Raw genomic sequence first — 26,629 nt, forward strand, 5'->3', positions numbered from 1 at the left:
ACTATTCTCAGCTCCCCATCCCATATGTTCCCGTGCACGGAGCAATTCTTTTCATCTATGCTCACGCTGCACGCTTTCATATGTCTCCAGATCTTATTACAAGAGGAAAGAAAATCAATTGGTTAAATGTGTTTTGAACGCCATGCTTGTCATATCACTCATTTGTTTGTAAAGATGGAAAGCTTGGTTCATCCTGAATGCCACCTAAAGAATTTCCATCAGTGCCGTCTGGTTACAGAAGCTGATGGATTAACCTCTCCTGGCTGAAATCGGTGATCAATGGGCTTCGATTGAGGAATATTCCAATGGGAGAGCATCCGCTCCCTCTTCCAGCTAAGGAGCATTAAATGCCTATTAACGCCCATTATACATGCTAGTGCCTGTCACCACTTCATTATGCCAGAGTATTTCCCAGGCTACAGGAAGTTCTGAGGAAGTCACACCATCACCTAAAGATTTCTGCACTAGTAGGCAGTGCCAAATCATTCTCTGCACCACCATAGTTTAGGAATCCAATCCTCTTAAAAGAATGAAGTGCTCTCGAGGAATTTGCCGATGGCTTAAAAAAAGGCATGAAACACTGTAATGGCATTTGTGAAAATTTCTTCCTTAAAAAATACTCAGTGGGAAAAATATATATAGATACGTAGATATTCTCTCCATCCTGCTGTGTACGGCCCAGAAAGAATCAGGGTTTCTTGCAAAGTCAAAGGTAGAATTCATGCAAATTTTCCAATCTGGTGGGTTAATTACTATTGCTGTTAAGCGTATTAACTGAGACTATAATAATTACAATAACAAAATTCAAACCATTTCAACAACTTTAAGTAATAACGCCGAAGATATACTCCCTTCATTAATGTGACTCCACGTTTTGCCCATTTGACTACAATCCATAAAAAGGTGGTTTCAATGGGATTACATTACTACTATTCCTACGGAGAAACTTGCATTACAATAGCTTGCCCATTTAAGACTGAATATCATTAAGAATACCCTAGGAGAATTTCACAGGGCTTGGAGGAAATCTCCTTTCATTCTGTATTGTATTTCTTTAATAAAGGAGAGCAGAAACCTGGTGAAAACAGTCATTGTTCACAGTAAGTTAGGGAGAAATCAGTAATAATATTCTGTTTCTGCAGCGCTATAGTTTCTGCCAGTGTTTCGGAAAGCAACCATGAATGATTACAGCAAGACTTAGCTAAGGTAGCTGTGTGGATGATTGATAGGGCATTAATCAAAAGATGCATATCTGCCTCAGAATTTGTTCACAAGCTTTCTTCTAATAGCTGATTTCATGTTCACTGAGCTCTATGCCAGTTTGTCCAATTTATTTTTTGGTGTACAAGCCATTCATCAAAAAACACAATGATTTAACCCACCCACCCCCCTCCTTTCCTTTTGGTGAATGGGTATTACTAAGTGTAACTACCTCATTCTGTTCATTAAAAAAACAAAGGAAAACTAAAAGACCCCACTACACACATATTTATAATGTGATATGGACTTTGCACAAACCTCCATGCATCTTTCCTGAGTTTCATGAGCTTGAACGAGTAGGTGGGCTTGGGAAGGGGGCCCCTTGGGTCATGTACACCTCTCATTCTGGGGGGCCCAATATTGGGAGGCTCAAAAAAGTCAGGACCCAATTAAGAATCCAGACCATTCGAGAAAACGTTTCACAAGGCAGAAAATGCCCTCAGTTTTGTATGTAATGCAATTTACAAATGTTAATAGCCAGACAGAGTAGGTCGATTTTTACTTTTAAAAATATGTAGAAGACAAAAGGAAGGACCAGCATTGGTGGTGCAGCCCCGTCCCCAGGTGCGAAGTCTCTGACCTCAGATGCAGGAGAGGCTGCGACAGCTTTCAACCCATGTGGGTAGCATCCCCTTTTGGCGCTGCGTTTTCGCTGGTCAAACCAGGGGACAGGAATAAACCTTCCCTAAAATCCATGTCAACTATCAGATTCCAAAGGATATGAGAACATACAGGATGGACCAGCAGTTTTTAGCAGTCCCTGATTACCCATAAGGAGGGACTGCTAAGGGAAACCCTCTCTCCTCTGCGTGCAAAGAGCTGGGCAACAGTGGACACAGGGGAAGACCTCGTGTCACCCCACAAGAGCGGTTGCTGCCGTCAGCTCCTGGAAAGAAGGCCTCTTGCTCAAGATTACAAAGCCTATTTAGGATTTGATGACAGAAGTTGATGTTTTTGGCTCTGTCACAGCGTCGGTGAAGGGACTGGAGAGTCAGGCCGACAGCCTGCGGGGCTGTCCACGCAGTTGTGTAAGGAAGAAGCAGAGGATGGGGGATGACCAGGTACCGCAGGTGATGTCAAATAGAGCAGAAAACAATGCCGTCCTCCCAGGAGCATGGAAAGAACCTCCGAGGACTTCCCCACCGGTGTGGGGGGGGGGGGTGGCCAGGGGATCGGGACCACCACCCCCTGCTCTTTGACCCCCAAGTGAGCTGTCTTCCTAAGCTCTGCATCCCGGTACTTGCTGTGTCCTTCCAGAGGCCAGCCTAGCTGCTTCCTTTTGGTCACTCAGATTCCAGGTTAAATGTCACCTCCTCAGACACAGGGGTCTCCTGAGCCCGAGACCCCCATCCAAACAAGCCCCCTCTGCAGCTCCTCGCCCCATGACGCTCTGTTGTTTGACACTTGTATTCTCACTGCAGGATGAGGCTCTCTGAAACCATATTCTCTCCCTCCCTCTGCAATGGAAGGTCTAGGGGATCTGGGCTCTGGTCTGCCTTGTCCCCCACTGACCCCTGGTGCCCGGAACACTGCCTGGCACGGGGCAGCCCCTCGAGGTGAGTCAGTGAGTGACCGAACCACCCTCATTAGGAATGAGTTTCTTGCTGCTGCTGCGACACATCACCACAAACTTAGTTGTTTTAAAACAAAATACGCTTGCCATCTTACAGCTCCAGAGGTCAGAATTCTCAGACGGGTGGGCAGGCCTGCGTTTCTCGGGAAATCCCTGGCACCTGGCCTCTTCCCGCTTCTAGAGGCTGCTTCCATCGCAGCTCAGGGTCCCACCTCACCCCGACCTCCTCCTCTGATTCCCTGTAACTCCGACACCCTCCTGCCTCCCTTTTATAAGGACCCTTGTGATTATACTAGGGCCACCTGATCATCTCCTCATCTCAAAACCCTTAACTGGACACCAACGATTACCTACTGCATGATTCCACTGGCAAGTTCAAAACTGGGGAAAACTGGTCCACACACTGTAAGTTCAGATGTGTTAAAGTCTACGTGGTAACCTTTGGAGGTAACCTTTGGTGTCCAGCTTCTTTGGTCAAAATTGTATTTGTGATATCTTTTCATGTTGCTTCATTTAGTTGAGCTCCAATCATTTCCTTTGCTGAATAGAATCTTAGAGTCTAAGAATAGCACGCTTGCTATGTATGCTCCTTATATGTTCTATGCACGCTCTTTTGCTGCGTCTCAGGTTGTTGTGGTTTACTATTACACATAAAGCTGCTACGAAGACTATTAAAAAACAAACAAACAAACAAAAACTCTTAACTGAATCACAGCTACACAATTCTTTTTGCCCTGTAAGGTGATATATTCACAGGTTCCGGGGAGTAAGATGTGGACATCTTTGGGGGCCATTATTCTGCCTACCGAACTCGGAACAGTCACTTCAAAGAAAAGCAATTTGACAACGTGTTTATAAAACAGTACAAAGGTAGAAACTAGATCTGTGTATTTTTATAGAACTTCAGCAGCTGAAGACAGACTGCTGGTTACAGAGGTCGGAATTTTTTTTGAAAAGTAAATTCTATTTTTAGAAGCCCTGAAAAAAAATCTTCTTAAACAGTTCATGTATTCGTTCCATAATTTCCTAGAAATACAAAGTATTGACATTGTTGAAAAATTTTATACAACGCTTCTGTCTCCTCTCAAGAAGGACACAGTCTAGTCTAAAACGTGGTCCACCTGAACTTTATGATCTCAAAGCCTTTACATTTCTGCTCACCCTGTTCGTTCTTCTGGATCAATTGAAGAGCAATTAAGTTTACGTTCTGATTTTTGAATTCTCTTCACTCAACATTTAATCAAGTATAATTTAAAAAATTTTTATAGCATTTACTTCTAGATGACTGCATGAGAGATGGGATAATTAAAAACACACATTTATAAGAATGTGACTTGCAACTGTTAATCTATATTTAATCGATAAGATCGCTAGAAAGTGTCAGATGGCCCAGATCTTCCCAAGCAATGTGCTAACACAGTCACCCAAAAGTAAGTGTTAGGGAGGAAAGGCAAAAGAAGTGCCAAGGTGATAAAGTCTGAGGAATACAGCCCCGGGGTTCCCTGGAACTGTTTAATACTTGAATGTGTGTTCCAAATGTCCCACCCCAGAGATGGTTTGTAGCAACATTTGGAGGAGCTTTTAGAGACTAGTGTTCCTCACAAAACACTTTGAGAAACAGTCTTCTAGGACAACAGTTAGAATAGTCTGCAATAACCTATATGGGAAAAAAATCTGAAAATGAATGAATATATGTATATGCATAACTGAATCACTGTGCTGTACACCTGAAACTGACAACATTGTAAATCAACTATACTCCAATAAAATTTTTGAAAAATTATAAAAGAAAAAAGAAAGCCAGAATAAATTAATTCAAATGTTAATCTGTCCTGTATTTTTCTAAAAAGCAGAAAATGAGAAAAATGTGGATTTTCGATCCCTGACTATAGTGTGTATGGTGTTCTCATCCACCAAGTATAATCTTTACCCATCAAAACCGATTTATGGCTACTTAAGTCTTAGTTTTATAAAATACCTTAAAGGAGCACTCATTACATGGTAGGCAGTGACTTGGGGACAGAACTCTAAATAAGGATAACTACTGAGGTCAATTTCCCTTTTATTCTTTGCTCCGAGCTGAGTTAAAAGTGATCAGCAAATCGCTATCTGAGTGGGAACTATTTCTTCTATTTTCCAAAAATTTAATGTTAAAATTCCCAAAGTCTGAATCGTTAAGAAAGTTTTGATGTATTTATTCTCCATCACAAATCCAAAGTAACGTTTTGTCAATACACTTTTCAAACTGGGGTCAAATTTTGCAAACCGGGTCTTATTTCTGAATATTGCAGTAAATAGCCCAGTAACTCCTCCCTTATCTGGAACTCTTCTGTCTGGGAATCTCAACAACTATGCGTAATCTGGTTGAAATCTGGGGTGTAAGTAGAAAGACAGGATGTTAAACAACTAAAATAAATATCATAATATGTTTAACTGAATAACTGAATCAATTTGCTATACAGCAGTAATTAACACATTGTAAAACAAATATACTTCAATAAAAAAATTTTTTTAAATAAAAAATAAATATCGTAAAATCCACACACTCATTCATTAATTCAACAAGTTTTAGCTGAGTACTTTCTACAGATCCCTTTTATATATCCAAAGAATAAAATAATCATTTGTAACTGGAAAGTTACATATTAATGATAATCAATACATACAACTTGGAGATTCATAATCATGTTTGACTTGCACAACAAACATTATTTTTTTCACACCAAGGAAGTGATGTGCGTCATCATTTGTACAGAGCCTCTCTGATCAATCTGTAAATTCACATTTAATTATAGAAATGTTATATTAGTGGGGGACACTAAAAGCTCATACTGTAGAAGATCATTTGTTAAGATGTATTCAACCCTACTATACATATAGGCATTTCAAAGTCATTAATATTCAAGTCAAAAAGATAAAAACCAATTAAAATAGCATGCGAGGCAAACCTGTAATGTTTTAAAAACACTTCAGGAACTCTGTATATGGTGGAGGGTAAGAGGATGGGGGACGGGCTGGATAACTTAATACCAGTACAATAAATAAAGCAGTATGGTGTGGGCTGCTGTAGTCCTTCATATTGGGAGGGCAGATAGAGCCAATTACAATATTGAAGAGATCTGTTTCTAAGTAAAAGTGAATTTAAAAAACTCGGGGGAATTCCCTGGCGGTCCAGCAGTTAGGACTCTGCGCTTCCACTGCAGGGGGCACAGGTTCCATCCCCGGTCAGGGAACTAAGATCCCGCATGCCGTTCAGCATGGCCAAAAAAGAAAAAAAAAATTGAACTATAAGAAAGATGGCGAGGGGTTGGATCACCCAGCCACTGCATGCTTACAGGTAAAAGTTTCTGTTTTATTGTTTAATGACGTCAATCCACGTGGCATTTACCCATTTTCTAAAAAAAAAAAAGAAAAAATCATAGTTTTTCCTTAGAGCTGCATGGAACATCTCCTTCCACTGAGTCTCAGTGCTGGGGTTCCTCTGTGCTAATGTGGGGAAGGATGAGGGAGGTTGCTGGAAACTCAGCCGAAAGGCTCATCAGTTTCCAGGTTCATCTCCGGAACCCCTCCCTGACCTGGAGGGCGAGGCACGGAGTTGGGCTGGCCTGAGATGGATGAGAGAATTAAACCACAGCAGAGCCCTGACATGGGTGGTCACAGGAAGGCCACAAAGGCACCATCTCTTACCCAAAGTGAAGAGGAGTGAAGACTACGTGGCAGCTATAGATTCTTAGGAAATGTTTTAAATGTAAAATCAATGCTAACGACCTATAAACACATTTTTTTCCAACTGCCCTAGTTGGTCAGTTTTCTTCAGATGTGCATTTTTAAGACTTCCTTAAAAGAAACTCATGTGATGCTTTTATAATGTATTTCTTCAGGTCGGGCATTGGGATTAAGAAACTTCATGCTGCAGTCTAAATGTCCATCAACAAACGAATAAGTAAAGAATATGTGGTATATATATATATATATATATATATATATATATATATATATATATATATATACAATGGAATACTACTCAGCAATGAAAAAGGATGAAATAATACCATTTTCAGCAACATGGATGGACCTATAGATTATCATACTAAGTGAAGTAAGTCAGAGAAAGACAAATATCATCTGATATCACTTATATGTGGAATATAAAATATGCTGACACAAATGAACTTATCTACGAAACAGAAACAGACTTATAGGCATAGAGAACAAACTTATGGTTGCCAAAGGGGATAGCAGGAAGGGGGCAGGGGAGAGATAAATTAGGAGTTTAGGATTAACATGTACACCCCACTATATATAAAAGAGGTAAACAAGGTCCTACTACATAACACAGGGAACTATACTCAATATCTTGTAATAACCTATAATGGAAAAGAATCTGAAAAAGAATATATATACACAAATGTATAACTGAATCACTTTGCTGTATACTTGAAACTAACACAACATTGTAAATTAACTATACTTTGATAAAAGAGAAAAAAAAAAAACTTCATGTTGCAATTAACCCAGTTTTCTATAGGCTGATGAATCCAATGACGCTATTTCCTTTTCAGTGTCCCATCTCTCCTAGTTCTGGCTCACGAAACCAGTACTGGAGGTGAAGCCAGGCAACAGTCCACACTGTAACATGAGGGCCCCAAAATTTCAGAAACTGGCTTCAAGAAAAGAGAGAGGAAGGGGGAGAAGGAGGCATCTAATCAAAACCAACTTTGTGGTTACTTTGTGGTTGTCGTACGAACGAGGTTGTCCACTTTCTGGTTCCAGCTGTCGAATTTACTGTACAACAGCTGCCATTCAAAGGAAGAACAATTCTTCCCAGTTTTGCAGAGAACAGGCCAACAGCCATTATCATCTGTATACGTGTTGGTATAGGGACACACACGTGTGCACGTGCTTCTATTGGAAAGGAAAAAAGTAAAGCTTCCACGCCCATCCATAAAAGCCCCCCAGGGCAAGTTCATTGGAAAACCCAGCAGCCTCGGAAGAAGTAATGAGCACACACATAGACCCACACACCCACCAAATGAGTTAAGTATCATCCCAATGTTTACACTGAGGCATATGCACTCTTTCAATAATGCTTCGGACAAAAATACATTATGCTTTATAGGATGCAAGAGTCCTAAAAGGCTTTAAAAGCTGGGTTGCCACTAAACAGCCAAACAGACAAAACCTCCAAGAACATAAATAGCAGGAACGCAGTCTCCAGTGAGATGTCTGTCCTGGCCGAACCAGATCTGAAACTACTAAGGATATGAAGCCATCTTCATTTTCGCCATTAAACCCAAAGTGAGAAAGCTGTAACTGGCGGGTTAGAAATGAATAGATTACTCATTTCTTCATTCCCTTTACTTTTGCTAGAAGATGGAAGTTGAGGGTCAGTTGAAACACTTTCTCCTCCGATGGGAGCTCGATTTCTAGGGGAAGGTATTAGCAGAGGTCAAACTATTTCTAATTTAATGCCATTAACTGGATATTTATAATACTAGCCTTAACCAGAGAAGGTGGGGCTTACAGGCTGTATTTGATAAATGTGAATCAGCTAGTCTTAGACAGGAGTCTTCAGGGTGATGGAGAAGTTAAAACTTTTTGAGACAGTTAACTATTTCACAACATCCTTTTAAATGCATGGAGTTATTTTTTTTGAATGATGTTCTCAGTTATGATATAAAAAAGACTTTTGCTATACATTTGGACAATATGTTTTAATAAGTTAGCCATAATCAAGTACTATGTTTTAAGATGTAGATAGGCTTTTGTGAATAAATATGTGCTTTACATGGAATTCTTATAGCAGTCTGAATTAAGTAAATACATAAACAAAAGAACCATATACAAACTGAAGATGGGCATTTGCTTTTTTATCCCTTTATTTTGTGTCCATCCCTCTGTATCTCCATATATCTATCAACCTATGGATATATGATATACTATCCATATACACTATAACTTTCTGAAAGCCAGCATTATTCATCCTCCACATGGAAACTTCCTTTTAATAAGGAGGGCGATTAGAATTCTAATGGCTCATTAAAGAGCTCCTTCATTTATTCACTCCAGAAATATTTGTTGAGCGGTATCAAGGTGACAGGGCACAGATGTTGTGAGGTGGGCAGTGTGGCCATGGACAAAACATACACAGTCCTAGACCTTCTGGCATTTGTATTCTAGTAGAGGGAGACATATAGCAACTACCAGATGAGCATGTAAATAGGAGAATTTCAAACAGTGGTCCCTACTATTACCAGCCTCTTAGAGAATAGCATTTGAACTGGGATACACGTGTGAAGGAGATTTTTTTAGAAAACTGAATGTGTGTCATTACACACTGAAAAACATCTTTAGAAACTGACCCCGTTACCATATGCACTGACATCACGAGAAGCAGATTAGGATTAGAAAACATGCAAGTGTGCAAGTCAAACGTGTTTGGGGCCAATTAAAAAGCAAGGAATTGGGGGGCTGGTCCTCTTGCAAAGACCCTCCGTGCTGATGCACAAAACAAGAATAACACTACGCTTTCCAAAACTGCTGACAGATGAAAAGAGTGAGCGCATCTTGTGCCTACCGTGTCCCTGGGTACAAAGCAGAGATGAGATGCACTCCTGTATCTTTCCCTCCTGAGAAAGTTACCCTTTGTAGATTTCTTCATGCTGCTTCCTTTCCCATCAGCCACCGGTCCTACCACTTACTGAGGAGTCCTCCAGTCGGTCTTTAGATTTCACAAAGTGAAACTTGGAACAGAGCAAGTGAAGCACTAACGCTACTCCAGCTAAAGGACTGGCGGGTGGTGCCGGTCGTAATTCTTCTAATTATTGTATTGCTCCTGCAAGCCGATCTCATCTTGGGTTATCTGTATTACTTTATATGCATCAGAAGCTACATCTTATCCTAGCACACAGGGGCTGTGTACTGAAGAATAAGAGGTCAGATTGCAAGAGAGAAGACAGGCTGGTGAGGAGACGAAGGCAAGAAAGACCTGTGTGCCCGACGGCCCTGGTCACCTGACTGCAAACGGGTCTCCTGGGGCCTGACTGGACTTAGGAATCTCTGCTTCCAGCTCAAATGAGAATAATCAGATCTGTGGTAGCTCCTCGGAGGCAGGAGACAATGATCATTCCAAGTCAGGATACTGACAGTCTCTCCAGGACTGGTACTAGATTACCTGGGAAAGGTGAGGAGATGAGGAAACGGGTGAAGATGTTAGGGTAAGAATAAAGACTGCACTGAGACTATCTGTGTACCACTCTCTAATCTAAGTCCTGTAGAGGCTGTGAAAAGTCACGGTAGCTGGGCAGAGAGCAGAAGGGAGGAAAACACAAAGGAGAAAGGAACGCTCACAAAGTGATTCCGTGTGAATAGCATTCCTGTGAACTTTCACTGTGTACCTCATTTCCACCACTTTGATGCTATGACTTCTAGTCAAGCCACATAATAATGATATGATTTCAGCAAATGGAGATAAGGTCAATGGCAACCTATGAGCCCAGGGAAATTTGCCCGGAGTGCAGAACAGCCAGCATGGTTTGGAGATGGGCGTACTTCCTCGGAGCCAGATTGGGGTGATCACGTTGGGGGTAGCACGGCCAGGCCCTGGTAGCTCATCCTCTGGATGCACCATCAGGGGCAGTTCTCCTGCGGCTCTGCCCGTGGGCAGGGGTCTTCATCCAGGCCCTGCCCATACACACCAGCTTTAATAAAAGGTACCCCTTTCCTCTACCGTGGCTGTCTTGTCTGTAGTTTACAAATGTGAAGACTGAATTTCAGAGCCTACAGGCAAGTAAGGTCTGCACAGCTGGTGGCAAAGCTGGAATCTGACTACAGTTTTGCCCGACTCCAAAGCCTACCTTCGTGACTACATCGGCTAATCCTGAAACAATCCCCTCTGTAAGTACGGACTGCTATCATACAAGCAAAGTTATTTGCTCTGTTCCGTTGTTTCCACACTTTCCTGACCATATTAAAAGACAGATGCTGCAGAAAGTGACATCATATCAAAATGGGGATTTATAATATTTAAACGTTAGCTTGCCTGCCAAGGAGGATTGCTGATAACTGAGCAAGCAAAGAATTAAAACCGTAACGGAAACATTAAGGACAAAAACTAATGGTATTCATCATTTCTAGTAAATATGGTGTGACTATTGCTAACACATTTTTTTTTTCTGGACTGTTAGGGTTTCCCTAATATATATATTCATCATGGAAGACCCATCAATTCCTTTAGACTAAAAACCCTTCTGTCCCCTTTTCTTTCTTCCTCCCAATGCACACTTTTCCCCCGTGAGACAAGACTCACGTCTGGTCTTTTTTCTCTTTTTTGGTCATGTCTCATGGTCTGTGGGACCTTAGTTCCCCGACCAGGGATCGAACCCTCACCCCCTGCAGTGGAAGTGTGGAGTCCTAACCACTGGACCGCCAGGGAAGTCCCACGTCTGGTTTTTTGATTTCTGTCCCTGTCCTTGCAAGTGTGCCCAAATCAGGTACAAAGTTGGTTTTCCCTCTAGGCAATTATAACTAGTAAGAAGATGAAAAGATCGCTGTACTCACTGTCTCTAGGAAGGGGATTTCATTCCTGAATAACTATTTCTCTAAATGAGCTGCTAACTGACGTCTGCAAAATAATTCTTTTCGGCCTAATAATTGGCTCTGGAACTCATCGTAGTGAAACGTGACCTGCATCCGCATCCCGGGTCCTCCCCGGTGTCCTGTTGTAATCCTTCCTTGTAGGTAGTCAGTACCGCAAACGCAAGGTGCAGGCAAGCAGTGACGTTTTATTAAAGAAACACATCATGGATTTGGGGAAAATACATACCTGATTGCACTTGCAGATAAGTGGCCGTAGGAGCCACTTGCTGAAGAGCTGCTGCGGGAATTATTGAGAATGGTGACCAAGGAGTTGGGAGACGTCCTAATCATGGTCTGAAGGTCAAAGCTATGATCAGACAGTGGTGAAATGGACAGTGTACGTTTTCGGCTTGGCCTGGCTGACAGCCGGGGGCTGGGGAATCTGGTGCCTGTTGTATAAACAAAACAGAACCTGATTACCTGTGGCTGGACTCGGTACCCATTATCTGTTCCTACTACCCTGCGTGGAAGAAGTGAAGGATAAGAAGCCGGCGACTGGCGTTGACAAGTACCTCTCTCCTCCCACTTGTGATCTACTGGGTACAATTGAGGAAATTAGGGAGAAATATTTATCTTCCAGGGGCTTACCTCGGGGGAGCTCTGTTTATTAATGTGCAGGCAAAATGATAAATTGCTAAACAAAAGGGAGAGACTTTTTATGTGTTCTCCCTCTCATTTCCAGTGATTTATGAATCTGACAGCTGCTTAGATATGCTCATCATTAATTCACCACCAGCGACAAAGACAGTGGTTCCCACAGTCGCACCGCACTCCACCCTCCCCACCGCAATGCACACCGTTTTAAGGCAATGAGCCGAAGGAAAAAAATGAATTAAAGTATCCTAAGATTAAAAAAATCCAGCTTAGTTATGCCCGCATTTCCCCATGATTTCTGTATTTATCTGATCCACGGAACACTTACGGCTTTACTGACAAAACTGATAAATACGTTATCCTAAATTAATGGTTCTCGATGGGGGGGGGAACCGATGTTGCCCCCAGGGGACATGTGACAACATCTGGAGATATTTTGGTTATCGCAACTCACGGGGTGCTAGAAACATCTAGAGGCCAGGAAAGCTGCTGCACACCCGGGAATGGGCAGGGCAGCCCCCCGCCGCCATGAAGAATCATCTGGCACCCGTAGCACCGAGATGGAGGAACGCTGCCCTAAATTCCCCATAATCTATACAGCCTAAGTCCCAAGAAACATTTAAAAGCTTGGGACGTGGTTTGTTTACAGATTTTCCAAGGTTGGGGGAGAAAAACCCTGCAAGCATTATAGTAAGATAACATGAGTCAATTTTAAGCCTCTGGTTATTAGATCAATCAATCAATCGATTAATTAATTCTCTGCATTTATAAGAGTTTTGAGACTTCAAGAAGATTCCACTGATGCAGTTCTATTCTGGAGGTTAGTAACTCACACTTAAACGCCTGCCAACTTAATACAATGCTTTTTACATGGAGAGTTAAAAATTAAATGTCCATTTGCCTTCAGTTTGGTAGATGGTAGAGATTTGAATTAGGGCAGAGCTATGAATGTGGCCCACAGGCCCACTCCTGCCTTTTCTAAGGTCACATTTACATTACAGAGTCATCAAACTAAAGTTTAAGGACAGAATGAGAACATAATACCACTAGGTAAGAGGAAAATCAAACATGATTACTTTTAAGAAATAACGGAGGGTTTCTATTTCAAAGCATGGGTACACCTGCTTACAGGGACATGGCAATTTTGGGGTCCCCAGAAAACTGAAGTAGAAGTTAAGCCTTCTTTATAGAAAAATGTCTAGGCACTTGGTCTCCAGAAAACTCATTGGGAATATTTTCTTCACCAGAGATGGACCTTGATACAAGATAACAATCCAACATATGCTTTGAGATAGTTTAATGAAATGTAATAGATGAATATGAAAGACTCTATAGATAATATTATAGAGATGAATAGATATACTTTATAGTGAATAAAAAATAAATCACAAACTGGAACTTAGTACCATCCATGTATATAAAACTGGAAAACCAATTTGAATGACAAATGTGGTACCTACTCAAAGCTTTCTTTCAGGCACATTGAAAATTGAATTTCTTCATTTAGAATAGTTTCATTACCAACCTGATTTAGGCCATGTTCATACAAAAATAACAGTCCCACTATGTTCACAGCTCTTAGTGTTTAAACCAGCATCTTACTTTTATTATGGCATCTGCCTTACACATAAATGTCTCATTTTTACTCACTATGAGAGGCTAATTTCATCATAAAAGTTTTTCAGTGAAGAAATGCATTCCACTTCCAAAGGATTCCAAGGACAAACCAGACTTCTGGTCAGTTTCCATATCATCCTCAAGAGTAACCATTCTCAGTGGGATTCAGTGATCCCTGGCAGAGTTAGAAGTAACAGGACATTCCAGATAGAGCTGATTTCCTGATTTTTAAAAAAACACTAAAGAGATAAGGAGGCCGTCTGAGGGCTATAAAACACCAGAGGCCTATATCCCCATCACATCATCCAAAGACAGAGCCCAGGGCCTGGCTTCATCCCTTCCATGGAAGCCTCCAGGTTGCCCAGGGCCTGGATGGTCCGGCTCCTCTGATTTTCCCTCCAAGATGGGTACTTATTTAAGTCAGTTTCCACCCATATAAATAGTGTGGTTTTCATGAGTGTCTAGGATTTCTCTAGGATATTCCTTATAGGGATTACTTGCTCTCCTGTCTTTAAAGGTCACTCGAATCCCAAAAGGTAGAATTAGAGCCATAAAACAGACTTGTTCATTCTAATGTGCAACACATAAATACTCTATCCTGAAGCTGGCTGAAACCCAGGTAGGCCCATTGTTGGCACATTTGAAAGTCAGGTGCTCATCTGAATCCAGTTTATTGCCGTTTCTGCCAATGGAAGAGTCCTGAAGATGTGTAACAGTGGATCAGAATGACCAGCTCCATCCCAGTTTGCCTCTGGTTTTGCTACTGCAGAGCCAATGTAGGAATTTAGAGTCATTTCACTCCTCCCTTGAAAAAGTCTCCTACGATTTCGATTTAAAACATAACATTCTGGTTATGTTCTGTTAAACTAAATGCTATTTCAGCTATTTTAGAGGGCAGGGATATAGTACTTTACGCACTTTCCAACCCTTTATTATGCTCTCCCCAACCCCCTAACAACGAAGCATAGAAAGAGAAAGTTGTCAGCATTTGGGGCAGTGACTTGGGATCATCTGTTGACGGGAACAGCTAAACTATGAGGTGTGGATTTCAAAACTGCTGAAAGAGAAGTGGGCCAGTTCTTCACTGATGATACGCCTTCCTTCTTAAATCTAAGCCCCAGCATTCTTACTGTTCCAACACAGATCTCTCCAATCTGGCTTTGTTAATTGTTTTGTTTCTCTATTCTAATAAAAGATTCTGACAAAGAAAAAGGAGGTTTCTTTTTATGTGATGAATGATAGGACATCTAAATTCCTAGTTAATGACAATCAATTTACCACATACTCTGGCAAATTAAAATGCCTTTAATTAGTTTTTACAAAGTAAAAGGGTAGCTTCATCCTTTATTTAGATAAAAACCGCCATTGCCTGACTAAACACATTCTCATCAAGTAGAGAAGGTAATATGGACTGACCTTTCAAGGATTCTCTCTTATTTTAATTCTTTATTTGCAGATTTTTAAATAACTAATTTGCATAATAACACTCAACTTTTTTTCCCCAATAATCCCTAATTGAAACGTGGTTATGATGAATCTGAAATGAAAACTCTCTCTTCTACAAAGCGGAAAACAAAATCCCTGCGGAAGACGTAACACATTCCTCTTACTCTGTGTGTGGTAATGAGCTCCCCATTGGAAACCCACCCAAGCTGTGTTCGTATGTAACACAGCTAAGTTAGTTCATGACAGTAAGGGGACCAAGGCTGTAGATTTTATGCCCTGTGGACCAATCATTTTCTCTCTCTTCTAAATCTGAGAACTGAATTATCAACCACTAATAGAGAGTAGACCAAGGTCCACCCATTGTCACAGAAGAATCCAAACAGACCCTACACGGAAAATCACAAATTAATTGCTGCTACTAGAAGAAACAAACAAAACCTCGAGCAGATGTCCTACTCAAACTCATATTGTCGTCATATTCAAAGGGTTTCGTTATGTACACCTTGGACGATGTTTCACGTTCACTTCCTGGCACCTGGCAAATGGATGTGGACTTAAAGAATCCGAATAAATAAGAACTCTTGGATGTTCTGAAAAATGATAATCATAGGCTCTTGTTCATGTGTCTAGAGAAGTGACACAAAGGACTTGTCATAAGCCTTGAGGGACCCACAAGAAAGTGATATAAAGTACAACCAATGATCCCATTTTCTTCCACTGCTAGGTAGAGGGCTAAAAGTAGGCCTTCCCGATGTGGAAATGTTTTTATTTTTCCTATGTAAAAGGTCTCAATGAGATAGATTTTTTTTTAATGTAAAGAAAACATGTGGAAAATAAGAAAAAAATAAATCAATGAAACATGTAAAACCAAGTATAGGTCTCTTTTTTAGTTAATTTATAAAGCATAAAATCTATAAAACCAAGGAATGACTCGATGAAGCACATTCATCTAATCAAACACGTTCCCTTATTCTGCTACCAAGACAGTCAGGGCTGACTAGTTTTTTGTGTATCTGCCAAATTACAATCGCCTGTATCTTCCAGTTCATTGATATGAACCGAGTTAAGCGGGAGTCTCAGGATGGCCACATCTGTGGAAGCTTCCTGGGAAACCAAGGCAACCAGAGCCCCAAATACTGGTGGTTCCTCCTCCTCTTCTGGCTTGAAAAATTAGGTAATCAACCCATCTTTGTATCTTCCTCTCCCTTTCATGAGTGAGCTTGGCCACGCCCAGGACTATAGAAGAGGGCCCCGCCACTTACTATCCATGGCATGAAGATACTCCATGTGGATGGCCCCTGCGCCGGCGGTGGCAGCAGAGGGGATGATGTCTGCGTAGGGACTGCGCTGGCCGGCTAACAGAGCCATCTGATGATAGTATTCTGCTGGGCTGACTCCAGCGTGGGGGGCTGGATGGAAGAGGAGACAAGAAAACATGGTTACTAGTTGAAAGAAGGCCAAAACGAAGCTTTTCCTGAGACATCCCAAAGTCCATTCGCCATCAGCCATTCCTTTTGTGGTTCTTTCTAGGAAAACTTCCTTAACTCAAATTGTGCTTTCACTGAAGTCTCCCAGATATCATTGATTCGAAAATAAAACGGAAGGAAAAGAATAGAAAAAATAAAATACATGATAAAACTTTCGAGGTTAGTTTTAAGAATCTCCAGGAATTCCAAATGATTAAATTGTATTGGGTTGGCCAAAAAGTTCGTTCGGGTTTAAGTAACAATAAAAGACATTCTTCATTTTCACCGAGAACTTTATTGAACAACGTATTCATTAACCAAACGAACTTTTTGGCCAACCCAATATATGTGTGCATGTATCTGTACACTCATTCCCCTATTTTGCTCCCCAAAATGGAAGGGTCTTGGGAAGATCCCACATGCTGCGGAGCAACTAAGCCCATCAGCCACAACTACTGAGCCCGTGAGCCACAACTACTGAAGCCCGCGCGCCTAGAGCCTGTGCTCCTCAACAAGAGAAGCCACTGCAATGAGAAGCCCGCACACCGCAACGAAGAGTAGCCCCTGCCCGCCGCAACTAGAGAAAGCCCGCGCGCAGCAACGAAGACCCAACGCAGCCAAAAATAAATCAAATAAATAATCTTAAAAAAAAAGTGTCATATCAAATCACTGTATGTTCACATTTATTTTTCCACATTTCTTACAGTAGTAAACAACTTGGATAACCATGACGTCCTTCACGACATACTTAACATTACATCCCTAAGCCTTCTGGCAGGAGGGTCTGAGTCAGCTCTCAGGAGCTGGAGGACCCTGGGCCACGAGTGGAAAAGGCAGCACAGCTGGCTTTAATAACACATGACGGTGGCAAGCTGCAATTTTGTGTTCCATAATTTTAAAGATCTTTTTTTTCTCTTTTTTTCATTACAAAATCAAAAAGAAATACACCTATCAATCTGGAGCAATTTACTGGCAAGTGTCAGCTCTATAGCAGTGGGATAATGATCGGTTTCCTCATGCCAATTTATGTGCCAAAGCTGCAGGACGCTGTAGCAGTTCTGAGGGTGGTCTCCAAATACACTAAGATCTGGATGCAAATCCCAGCTCCACCTCTTACAGCTTCACAGGAAGTTGCTGGGAGCAGTGAAGGCAATGGTGCATGGAGAGTGCTTAGCACATAGCATTCGATCAATAAAAGCTAATTTTATCATTATGATGTAGAAACACTAGCATTCTAGCGATAGGTCTGTGTAGGCTTTACATTTGTGTCCATATACTTTTTAATTTTTTTATCGAAGTATAGTTGATTTACAATGTTGTGTTAGTTTCAGGTGTACAGCAAAGTGATTCAGTTACACACACACACACATATATATTCTTTTTCATATTCTTTTCCATTATAAGTAGTACAAGATATTGAATATAGTTCCTTGTGCTATACAGTAGGTCCTTGTTTATTTTATGTATAGTAGTGTGAATCTGTTAATCCCAAACTCCTAATTTATCCCTCCCACCCCCTTTCCCAAACCATATGTTTGTTTTCTATGTCTGTGAGTCTATTTCTGTCTTGTAAATAAGTTCATCTGTATCATTTTTTTAGAGTCCACGTATAAGCGATATCGTATGATACTTGTCTTTCTCTTTCTGACTTACTTCACTTAGTATGATCATCTCTAGGTCCATCCATGTTGCTGCAAATGGCATTATTTCATTCTTTTTTATATGTGTCCACATACTTCTCATACATCATAAAGATAGAGAGATATATACAAAAATCATAGACCACAAGAGACAAACATTAGTGACTTGACTTGGGTATTAATTGGGCTCCTGAGAGGCAGAACAACCAATCAAAGAATGTTTTAGTCATACTCATCACCAAATACTATGAAAAGCAGATGACAAGATGTTTTAACTAGAGGTACCAACTTCAGTGGCCCCACTAAATGTCCAGAAGCCAGGCACCATTCCAAGCCCATCGTCAGCTGACCTCCCTACCCCTCTCTCCCTCTCTTCTTATTAGTCACTTCCCTGAACCCCCAAGCATTCCATGGAGGTGACTTTCCATTTTTCCCACTAGAAAACCAAATCCAAAGCAGAACGATCTCCAGTCTCACTCTTTTACAGTTTTATTTTTAAAGTGTGAATCTTGTCGAAATGGCAAAACTTTTCATTAGGTACCTTACAAGTATATTCACTGCATTGAATCAGAGGGAAAAGAGTGAGCCAGCAGCTATTGCTGGAGCACAGCTTCTCGTATGAATGAGTGGGTATTTACTGAAAAACCTCAGGAAGCTTCCATCTACTATGCCCACCATGCACAGCCAGCCTCGGGAAGCATCTGAGTGGAGAATGTGGTCCGTGCTGCCCGGTGAGACAGACTGCATAGTGTGTCTCTGTGCCCCAACACAAGCATCAGCGATGTGTGGTTTGCTGCAGAGAGCTCATAATCCTCTACCTGTCATCAGTACAGCTTATGCCATCCTGGACCTTAACTCAGATGCTAGCAATTGTGGGCAAGTGAGTTTGTATATGTGTGCCTGAGATGGGAAATGCTCTTCCTGAACCAAAGGAACATTTCATCATTGGGCACTTGTGTAATGCACAGCTCCAATTTAAAAGAGTCAGGTGACAAGTCATTGGGAGGCCAACAGAACAACAGGAGTTTGGTGCTTTGGAGCTTAAGATGAACATCAAGTATAAGAGGATTAAAGTCAACGTTTGTTTCTTGTCCCACCACATCCCTCTTGCGGTGTTCATTTGGTCAAGGACACAGGGCACATACAACAGAGCTGGCCCATCATGTTCTCTAAGACCTTGCAGCTCAGAGTGTGGTCCCTGAACCAGCAGCACTGACGTCACCTGGGAGCTTCTCAGAAGTGCAGAACCTCAGGCCGCACCTGGACCCACACCAAACGGAATAGTATTTTATCACCATCCCCAGGTGATACCTATGCGCACTGGAGTTTGAAAAGTGCTGCTCCAATGGACACATCTGTATACATGTGTCCTTCAGACATGCAGAACAGAAAAGCATTCACCAGAAGGTGAGCAAAATGTGCTGGTTACACATGCACAATGTGGGAATGGCAACAGGGCCAGTCTAAATATATGTGAAGCCACAGAACAGAGCAGTGAATGAACGCAAGGATTTGGGCATCAGTGCATTCTGGCTCTGAGTGCCACCTCTGCCACTTACTAGCCAGTGAACCAGGTTGCAAGTTACTTGGACCCTCTGCCCTTATCCTCACCTGAAAATGGACATAATATCCCACCCTCATGGAGGTGTCATAAGGCTGCAATGAAAGCACGTAATCACATCACTTAGCACAGCGCCCGGCACACGGGACTCAAGAAGCATCAGTTACTCTATGCCACGTTCCAGGAGAGGCATGACGTATGGAAGCAGAACAGGCTGGTCTGAGACTCACCATCTGTGGGGCTCAGCCCGCGGGCGGCCGAAATCATGGAGAGGGACGGGCTGCTGTGCAGGGACCGGATGTAGTCCATGTAGGGGTTGATGTAGGGATGCGGAGGGCTGAACGGGGACTCAGAAGCTGCAGCGGGATTCCGATGCGGGGAGATCCTGATGAAGGGCAGGTCGGAATACGTGGGGCTACTAGATAAGGCAGAAGGCCTAGGTAAAAAGAAGAGCAGACACAAGAGGTACGCATGAGACCAAGAGCTCCGTAGGCAGAGGCTGTCTGTGAAAGAAAATAAGTAAGATTTTACGTGAACTCAAGGCGTCTTGGGGGAAAGAAGATCAGGCATATACATTTCCAGTACTAGGACCTTAAGATCATGGTGACATCATGTAGGTAGAATGCTACTATGCAATTATTTGGGCGAAGAAAATGGACCTTTGAGAAATTTCCTGGCACTCAGAATATAGGAAAATAAAGCCTTTGGTTTTCCTCATGAGAAGAAATTCTAAACAGGCATCTGAGCTTAAAGTAGTTGTTGCGATTCTATTTTCCATTTGACCTGAATGTTAGTTTTCCCACTGAACTTCTCTCTCACCATCATGGTACTGCATTAAAAAAAAAAAAAAAAGAAAAGAAAGAAAGAAAGAAAAAAAAAGAAAGGAAGGAGGGAGGGAGGCAGGAAGGAAGCTAGGAAGGAAGGGAGGGATGGAGAGAGAAAGAAAGGAAGGAAGATTCTTCTGGTCTGGGAGTCTCAGCATGTACATGGTAGAGATGCCTACAAATAAGAAAAGAGACTCATTGCAAAAGTCTGTAAGAAACATGAAATCGACACTCTATACATAGGTGCTCCAGCTTTAGTGTTCTGGGTCTTGAGGTTGTGAGCAAAACCAGTTTCACAGATACGGGTTTCCCTGTTTTGAAGGCAGCCCCCCCTCTCCGTGAGCAGCAGCCCTGGGGAGGCAGCTTCCTCTCGTACTCGTTCTGCATGTGGCTTCCTGATCAGCCACGTTCAGTGAACAATCCGTAATGAAGTGCTCCTGGGGTTAGAAAGTTGGAAAAGATCAGGGTTTTTGATCAAGCTCATGCCTTAGTTATAATGAGCAAAGGTAGAAGCTTTTGGCTGATGAAAATAAATTCTAAGGCACCCCTTGCTGCCACCATACCTCATCCACTCCAGGGAATTCCCTCCCCAGAGCCACCCCCAAGCCCCGGGGACAGGCATTTCTAGAACGGCCAGTCTGTGGAACACCCCCACCCCCTCCGCTTGCTGCCCTTTTCCTCCTCTAATAGAAAACGTTTTGTGTGGATAATCCAGTGAACTGGCTCTGACAGGCTACACACTTGTACTTTCCCTTTTTTCATCCACAGAGAATATGGCCATAAAAAGGCGAGACCGTGATAGAGAGGGACGTTCTGAAAAACTGCAAGCTCCTCTTGTGGCGCTGGCTTTAGGAGTGAAAGGAAAGGGAGGAGAAACACATTTTCTCATCCCGCCTCCCAAGCAAAGGCACATGCAGCCGCAGCTGGGCTCTGGCCCCCAGCACCGTCAGAACAGCGTCCTGGGAGAAGCCAGTTCCTCCAAGTGCACGGAGCAGGCACTGAGTTAAATGAACCCAAAGCTCAGATCGTGAATCTTCTCAGTAGAAAATCAAAGAGGTTAAAACACACGGGACGGAGAGGATTTTCTTACTTGTTCCTTCTTACTCTTTTTTTTCATTTTGAACTTAAAAAAAAAAAAAGAGGCTTTTTATTTGTTCTTCAGATGTCACTTTGGGTGAAATAAAATAAAAATCCAGAGTTTTCTAAATTTACATGTGGGCAGAGTGAGACGTCACCACCTGAAAATAGCTATTTCTTTTCCAAACAACTTGAGGCTTTCCATACCCACTCAGAAATTAGTAAAAATTCCTTGTCCTCAAATAGAAATTGGCAAGACCTATTAGTCTATCCTATTTTAGCTCTTTACTACAAAATAAGGTAGCTCTGTGTCACTGGTTAAATCTGATGCTCCATTTAGACCTGTCACTACCTTAGAGCACACCAGACGCTCAAATTCATTCATTCATTTTCCACCAGAAAGGAAAATCAATCCTTCCAATCCGATTCGAAAGTGATTATTATGAAGTAACAGGCTCCTTTGCAGATTTATGATGAGAGACAGGTGCCGCAGAAATGTAAAAAAGCAGACATTTCAAGAGATCCATGAGATGATACCTCCTAGACAAGCTTTTCTTAGGATCCACGAGAAACTCAGTCTGAACGTTATGAACTAAAAATCAGTGAAGCAATGACATTGCTAACTGGTTTCTTCGTTAGGCAAAAAATTGGAACCTGTAATTTTTCTCAAATTCTAGAATTGAGAATGGTAGTAAGAATATTCCCAGAAGCCTAGATTCCACTGAAGAATCATGGATGGAAAAAAAATCAGCACTTAGAACAACATGAAGATTATAGATGTCGGGCTGGGGTACTCACCAGTCCCAAAGAAGCAGGGAAGCCAGGAGACGGCTGATGCTTTTCTCTCCTCACAAATCTGTGGATGCCTGATGTCTGCCTCCCCCCTTTCACTTTCATTTGACCTGTTCTCACAGGAAGACTGAAGATAACTCTTCCATGAGTAAGGAATCAAGATCCGGACACATCTTCCCCAGCAGCAATGCCCAGGCTCCGTCCTCCCTTCCACACCAGTGAGAAGCAACAGCAGAGAAGAGGGTTGGTCCCTCCAGGATTTGGAGATGAAGTCAGGAAACTCCACGCACTCTGGTGAATGTCATACCCATGCCTGTCCCTCCCCTCCAGAGATGATGCTGGGAAGATATGGAGTCACCTATTTCTCAACGAGCTGGTGGGACATGCTTTCAGACAGGAATGCAACTAAGAAAGCCGCAAGGTTATCAACTGCCCTAAAGAAAAGAACCATCTAGTAGTCAAAGGCCAGCCATCCCCAGGATACAACAGGAAAATGTTTAACGAGGGTCATTCAGGGAAGGGTCATCAGGAATTCTGGGGACAGTTGAGTCAGACCATCAGAGCAGTGGTACAATGGGAGGGCTCAGGGCTGAAGGGGAACCGACGTGGATGGGACAGCGGCTGTGTGACCTTGGCCGTGATACTCACCCCCTTCTTGTCCTAAATAGTCCCATGGGGAGGATACCTACCTCTTGGGGGTCTTGGCAAGTGAATATAACTAAAGCCTCATGTACTGAGCCTAGTATCTAATAAATGCTGAATACGTGCATACAACTTATATCACAAACTATACTAATATATTCCACTCCTAATATATACACATATACAACAGAGACAAATGTATGTATGTACGTATATACTCATACATACACATAAACACACACACGCATATTAGGGATGGCAAATATAGCATACTACGTGATTTTCAAACACTGAAATATTGGAACCCTTTTTTCAAAGCCAATCGTATGGTGGAAACACACCTGCCTGCTTTGTTCCCCAACCTGTCAGTATCCCGGGAGCATCTCCTTGGGTTTCCCGGGACCTCCACTCAAAATCATAAAACCACACAAGGTGATTAAGAACATGAACTCAGTTATCATTAAATGCAAGAGCTCTGAAGGAACCGGACTTGAACTCAGGCTCATCCCCGACTCTGTCACTGAGGCGTGTTTCCTTATACACAACATGGAACAATGACAGTTCTCTGCCAGGGCTGCTGTCACCACCGGCACAGGGCACTCAGGAAATGGTGATGGCCGCTGACGTTCTTGGTGGCTGTCACAACCATCCAACAACTTTTTTGTGTGTCACCTGTTTGCAGTTCAGCACACAAATGTCCAAATAGCAAGACTTTTGGAGACTGGTGTTCCCATTTCCTTGCTGTTCAATTTCTCACTGAAAGTTGATGACTTATTCATTCTGTCTCCAAATCAGGCTCTTGTGAGTTGGGCTAGCATGACCCTTCTCTAGCACTGAAGACTGACAAAAATGGCTTTCTAAGTCATCAAAGCTGAGCACCCAGCCTTGAACTACAACGGCCATGGCAGCCACCTGACATGGATGTAAACATACATAAACCACAATTTTTCAATAAAGCTGCTTTTGACCTTACCTAACAGAGTCATTTCCAAATTCTTGGCATCTAGATCATCTATCATTTATTTTGCTTTTAACTGTAAAGCAAATCTGAAAGGGAAGACTTTATATTTAATAGGCAGATGTGTATTCACCGCTGGAAGAAAGAGCCATTCAAGTTGACGGCCAGAGGGGTGAATTCTACTGAAGAAAGAAGAGGTGGGAAATGTGAGGAAGGCAGTCACCAAGTTTTCCATAGAAATGACATATATCATTTCACAAACTATCCTAAAGTTGACCTGGTAAATATTTGTCAAGCTTGCTCAACATCTTCATTTGTGGATTACAGGAGCACGAGGAAAAAAAATTATAGGTGTCACTTTCTCGGTTTATATTTTTAGTAGATACACACAGAGATTGAATTGAAGATTACTGTTGGCCTCTCAAGACTTTCTCTGCTTTTGTAGCTTTCGGTTCTCTCTTTTCTGGGGCTGTACGTGGCTCCGTGGTTGGAAGGCAAACACAAACCACGGAGGAAAAAAAACAAACAACAAACAAACATTCCGGGAAGAACACTGAAATTTAGAACTGCTCCAAGAACAGGGATCCCATGCTATTTATTTTGTAGCCAAAGAGTATAGAAATAGGCCTGTGACCCCCTCAAACTAAATCATAAAACTGCTGTCTAGGAAAAAGATGCCCAAGCTGTAGAGGGTTGTCTGGGTGGCCAGAGCATCACCGAGGGGAGGAGCTATGGTTCCATGACCTCTGCATCTTGGCTCACGCATTTAAGACCCTGGCCTGCCCACCAGGGATAACGTCCCCTATACTGCTTCCACCTCTCTGTCTTCCCAAGGCCATGAAGACCCAATGCGTGGCTACCATTTTGTTTCCGTATCGCCCAATGGATAAATGAAGTATAGCTTCAGACAAGAAAGCAGGTGGGGATTATTTTTATGTTCTCCCGAAAGACAATGAAGTAATATAAAGTTTGCGTTTGTTTGTGGAAATAATTTAACTTTGGATTAATCCTTTTATAAGGTCATGAAAATAGATTACAATGAAAAGAGTAGAGGATTCTTATTAGAGCCTTTTAAACATTATACTATGATACACTTAAAAACAAAAAACATGTATTGCAGAGAATAACTGGACTTCTTAGTTAAAATGAAATATCATAATATCATCTAATTTGTTACTGCCTTTTCATCTATCTTATTGGGTTACTAAAATGCCAAGATTAAAATCACAGTATTCCATCACTTGCATTACCCATTATGAGAGCATTAAACAAGGTTTATAGGCTGGATTATTACAATTCGCTTTCATGTTGCTTGGAACACTGGAAATGTACACATACCCCTTGCATTCTGCGGTACGCATGAGAGCTTCAACTACCAGAAGACTGAGATGCTGGGGTTTTTTTTTTTTCTACATAGCAAGTTAATATTTGTTTAACTTTGTTCTTTCCATAAAAAGTACACACTCTTCATATTCAAGTAGTGGCTTAACAGACAACAAAGGGGAGCTACCCCTTATAATGTATTTTTAATCAACTAATTAATTACTCAATAAGCACAGTTTTAATAAACCAAAATTTGTAATAAAAAATGTTGCTTTCCATACAGCGACAGAAACAAATAACTAAAATGTCCATGGCTAATACACTAGACATCGTTGGAAATTTGCATAGTCCTGAACTTGGTCTTTTTCTCTGTTCAAGGTGAGTTTTCAGATGACTGCTGCCCCAGAATCATCACGTGCCCCTGCAATGTACACATGGGTGTGCTGGTTATTTCCCACTTGCCAGCCTTCACCCCGGAACCTCTGCATGCCCTGAAGGCTGGACTTTGCGGTCTGAATCAGCAGGCTCACTTTCCCTCTGGATTCCACTAAGCAAATGCAATGGCAAGAGCTGGCGGCAGAGGGGAGAGAAGTCAGGGTATTAATTCCCCTCACTTCCTTTCACTAGCTACAGTTCTGTTGGTGGCGTTCCTCCCCGCAAGGCCCCTGCTCCCCAAGTGTGACCCCTCTTCCTTGGCTCTAGCCCTCACTGCCCTTGCCCTCTGACCGCACCTTCAGGCTAGGGCTGGTAACCTCCTCAAACTTTTGCTAGTCCTGGAGGATTTGCTATCATTTTCCGAGCCCTTAACCTTGTCCACACCTCTGTAAATATCTGCTCCATGGAACTGCCAGGAAACTGCTAGCTGATAAGATGGTTCAGTTTCAAATCTCATTTTCATCTCCTCTGCAGCTAAAGAATATTTCCCATGAATTTTTAACTGACCCAGGCCTTTTACAAATGTACCATATTGGATTTCAGTTTTGTAAAGCTACATGTATAACCACACAGATGAATATTTCAATGAGATGTTCATTCGATATACATTTTATTGAAAATATATTTACTAAGAATCCATTATGATTTTAGCACTTTGGGGGATTTCAAGAAACATAATATATGGTCATTTGGTCCCTGCTCTCAAAGAGTTTATAGTCAAATGGGGGGAGGTGAAGGCACACACACATGAAGTGTACATAGAACAAGTATTATCTGTTGGGTC

At 42.0% G+C, this 26,629-nt stretch overlaps 1 protein-coding gene across 3 annotated transcripts in view; it reads right to left on the minus strand.

Moving 5' to 3' along the window:
• The window catches only part of GLI3 (GLI family zinc finger 3), a 284,176-nt gene that overhangs the window by 68,670 nt on the left and 188,877 nt on the right, over positions 1 to 26,629 (minus strand). For all 3 annotated transcript variants that reach the window (XM_036864314.1, XM_036864315.1, XM_036864316.1), the window contains 3 exons: positions 20,025 to 20,230; positions 16,390 to 16,536; positions 11,658 to 11,859 (listed from right to left, as the gene is read on the minus strand). In XM_036864314.1, coding sequence (XP_036720209.1) covers positions 11,658 to 11,859; positions 16,390 to 16,536; positions 20,025 to 20,230 — 555 coding nt within the window. The remainder of the gene's footprint in view (positions 1 to 11,657; positions 11,860 to 16,389; positions 16,537 to 20,024; positions 20,231 to 26,629) is intronic.

Source organism: Balaenoptera musculus, chromosome 9 (assembly GCF_009873245.2).
Source record: "Balaenoptera musculus isolate JJ_BM4_2016_0621 chromosome 9, mBalMus1.pri.v3, whole genome shotgun sequence".
NCBI classification, from domain to species: domain Eukaryota; kingdom Metazoa; phylum Chordata; class Mammalia; order Artiodactyla; family Balaenopteridae; genus Balaenoptera; species Balaenoptera musculus.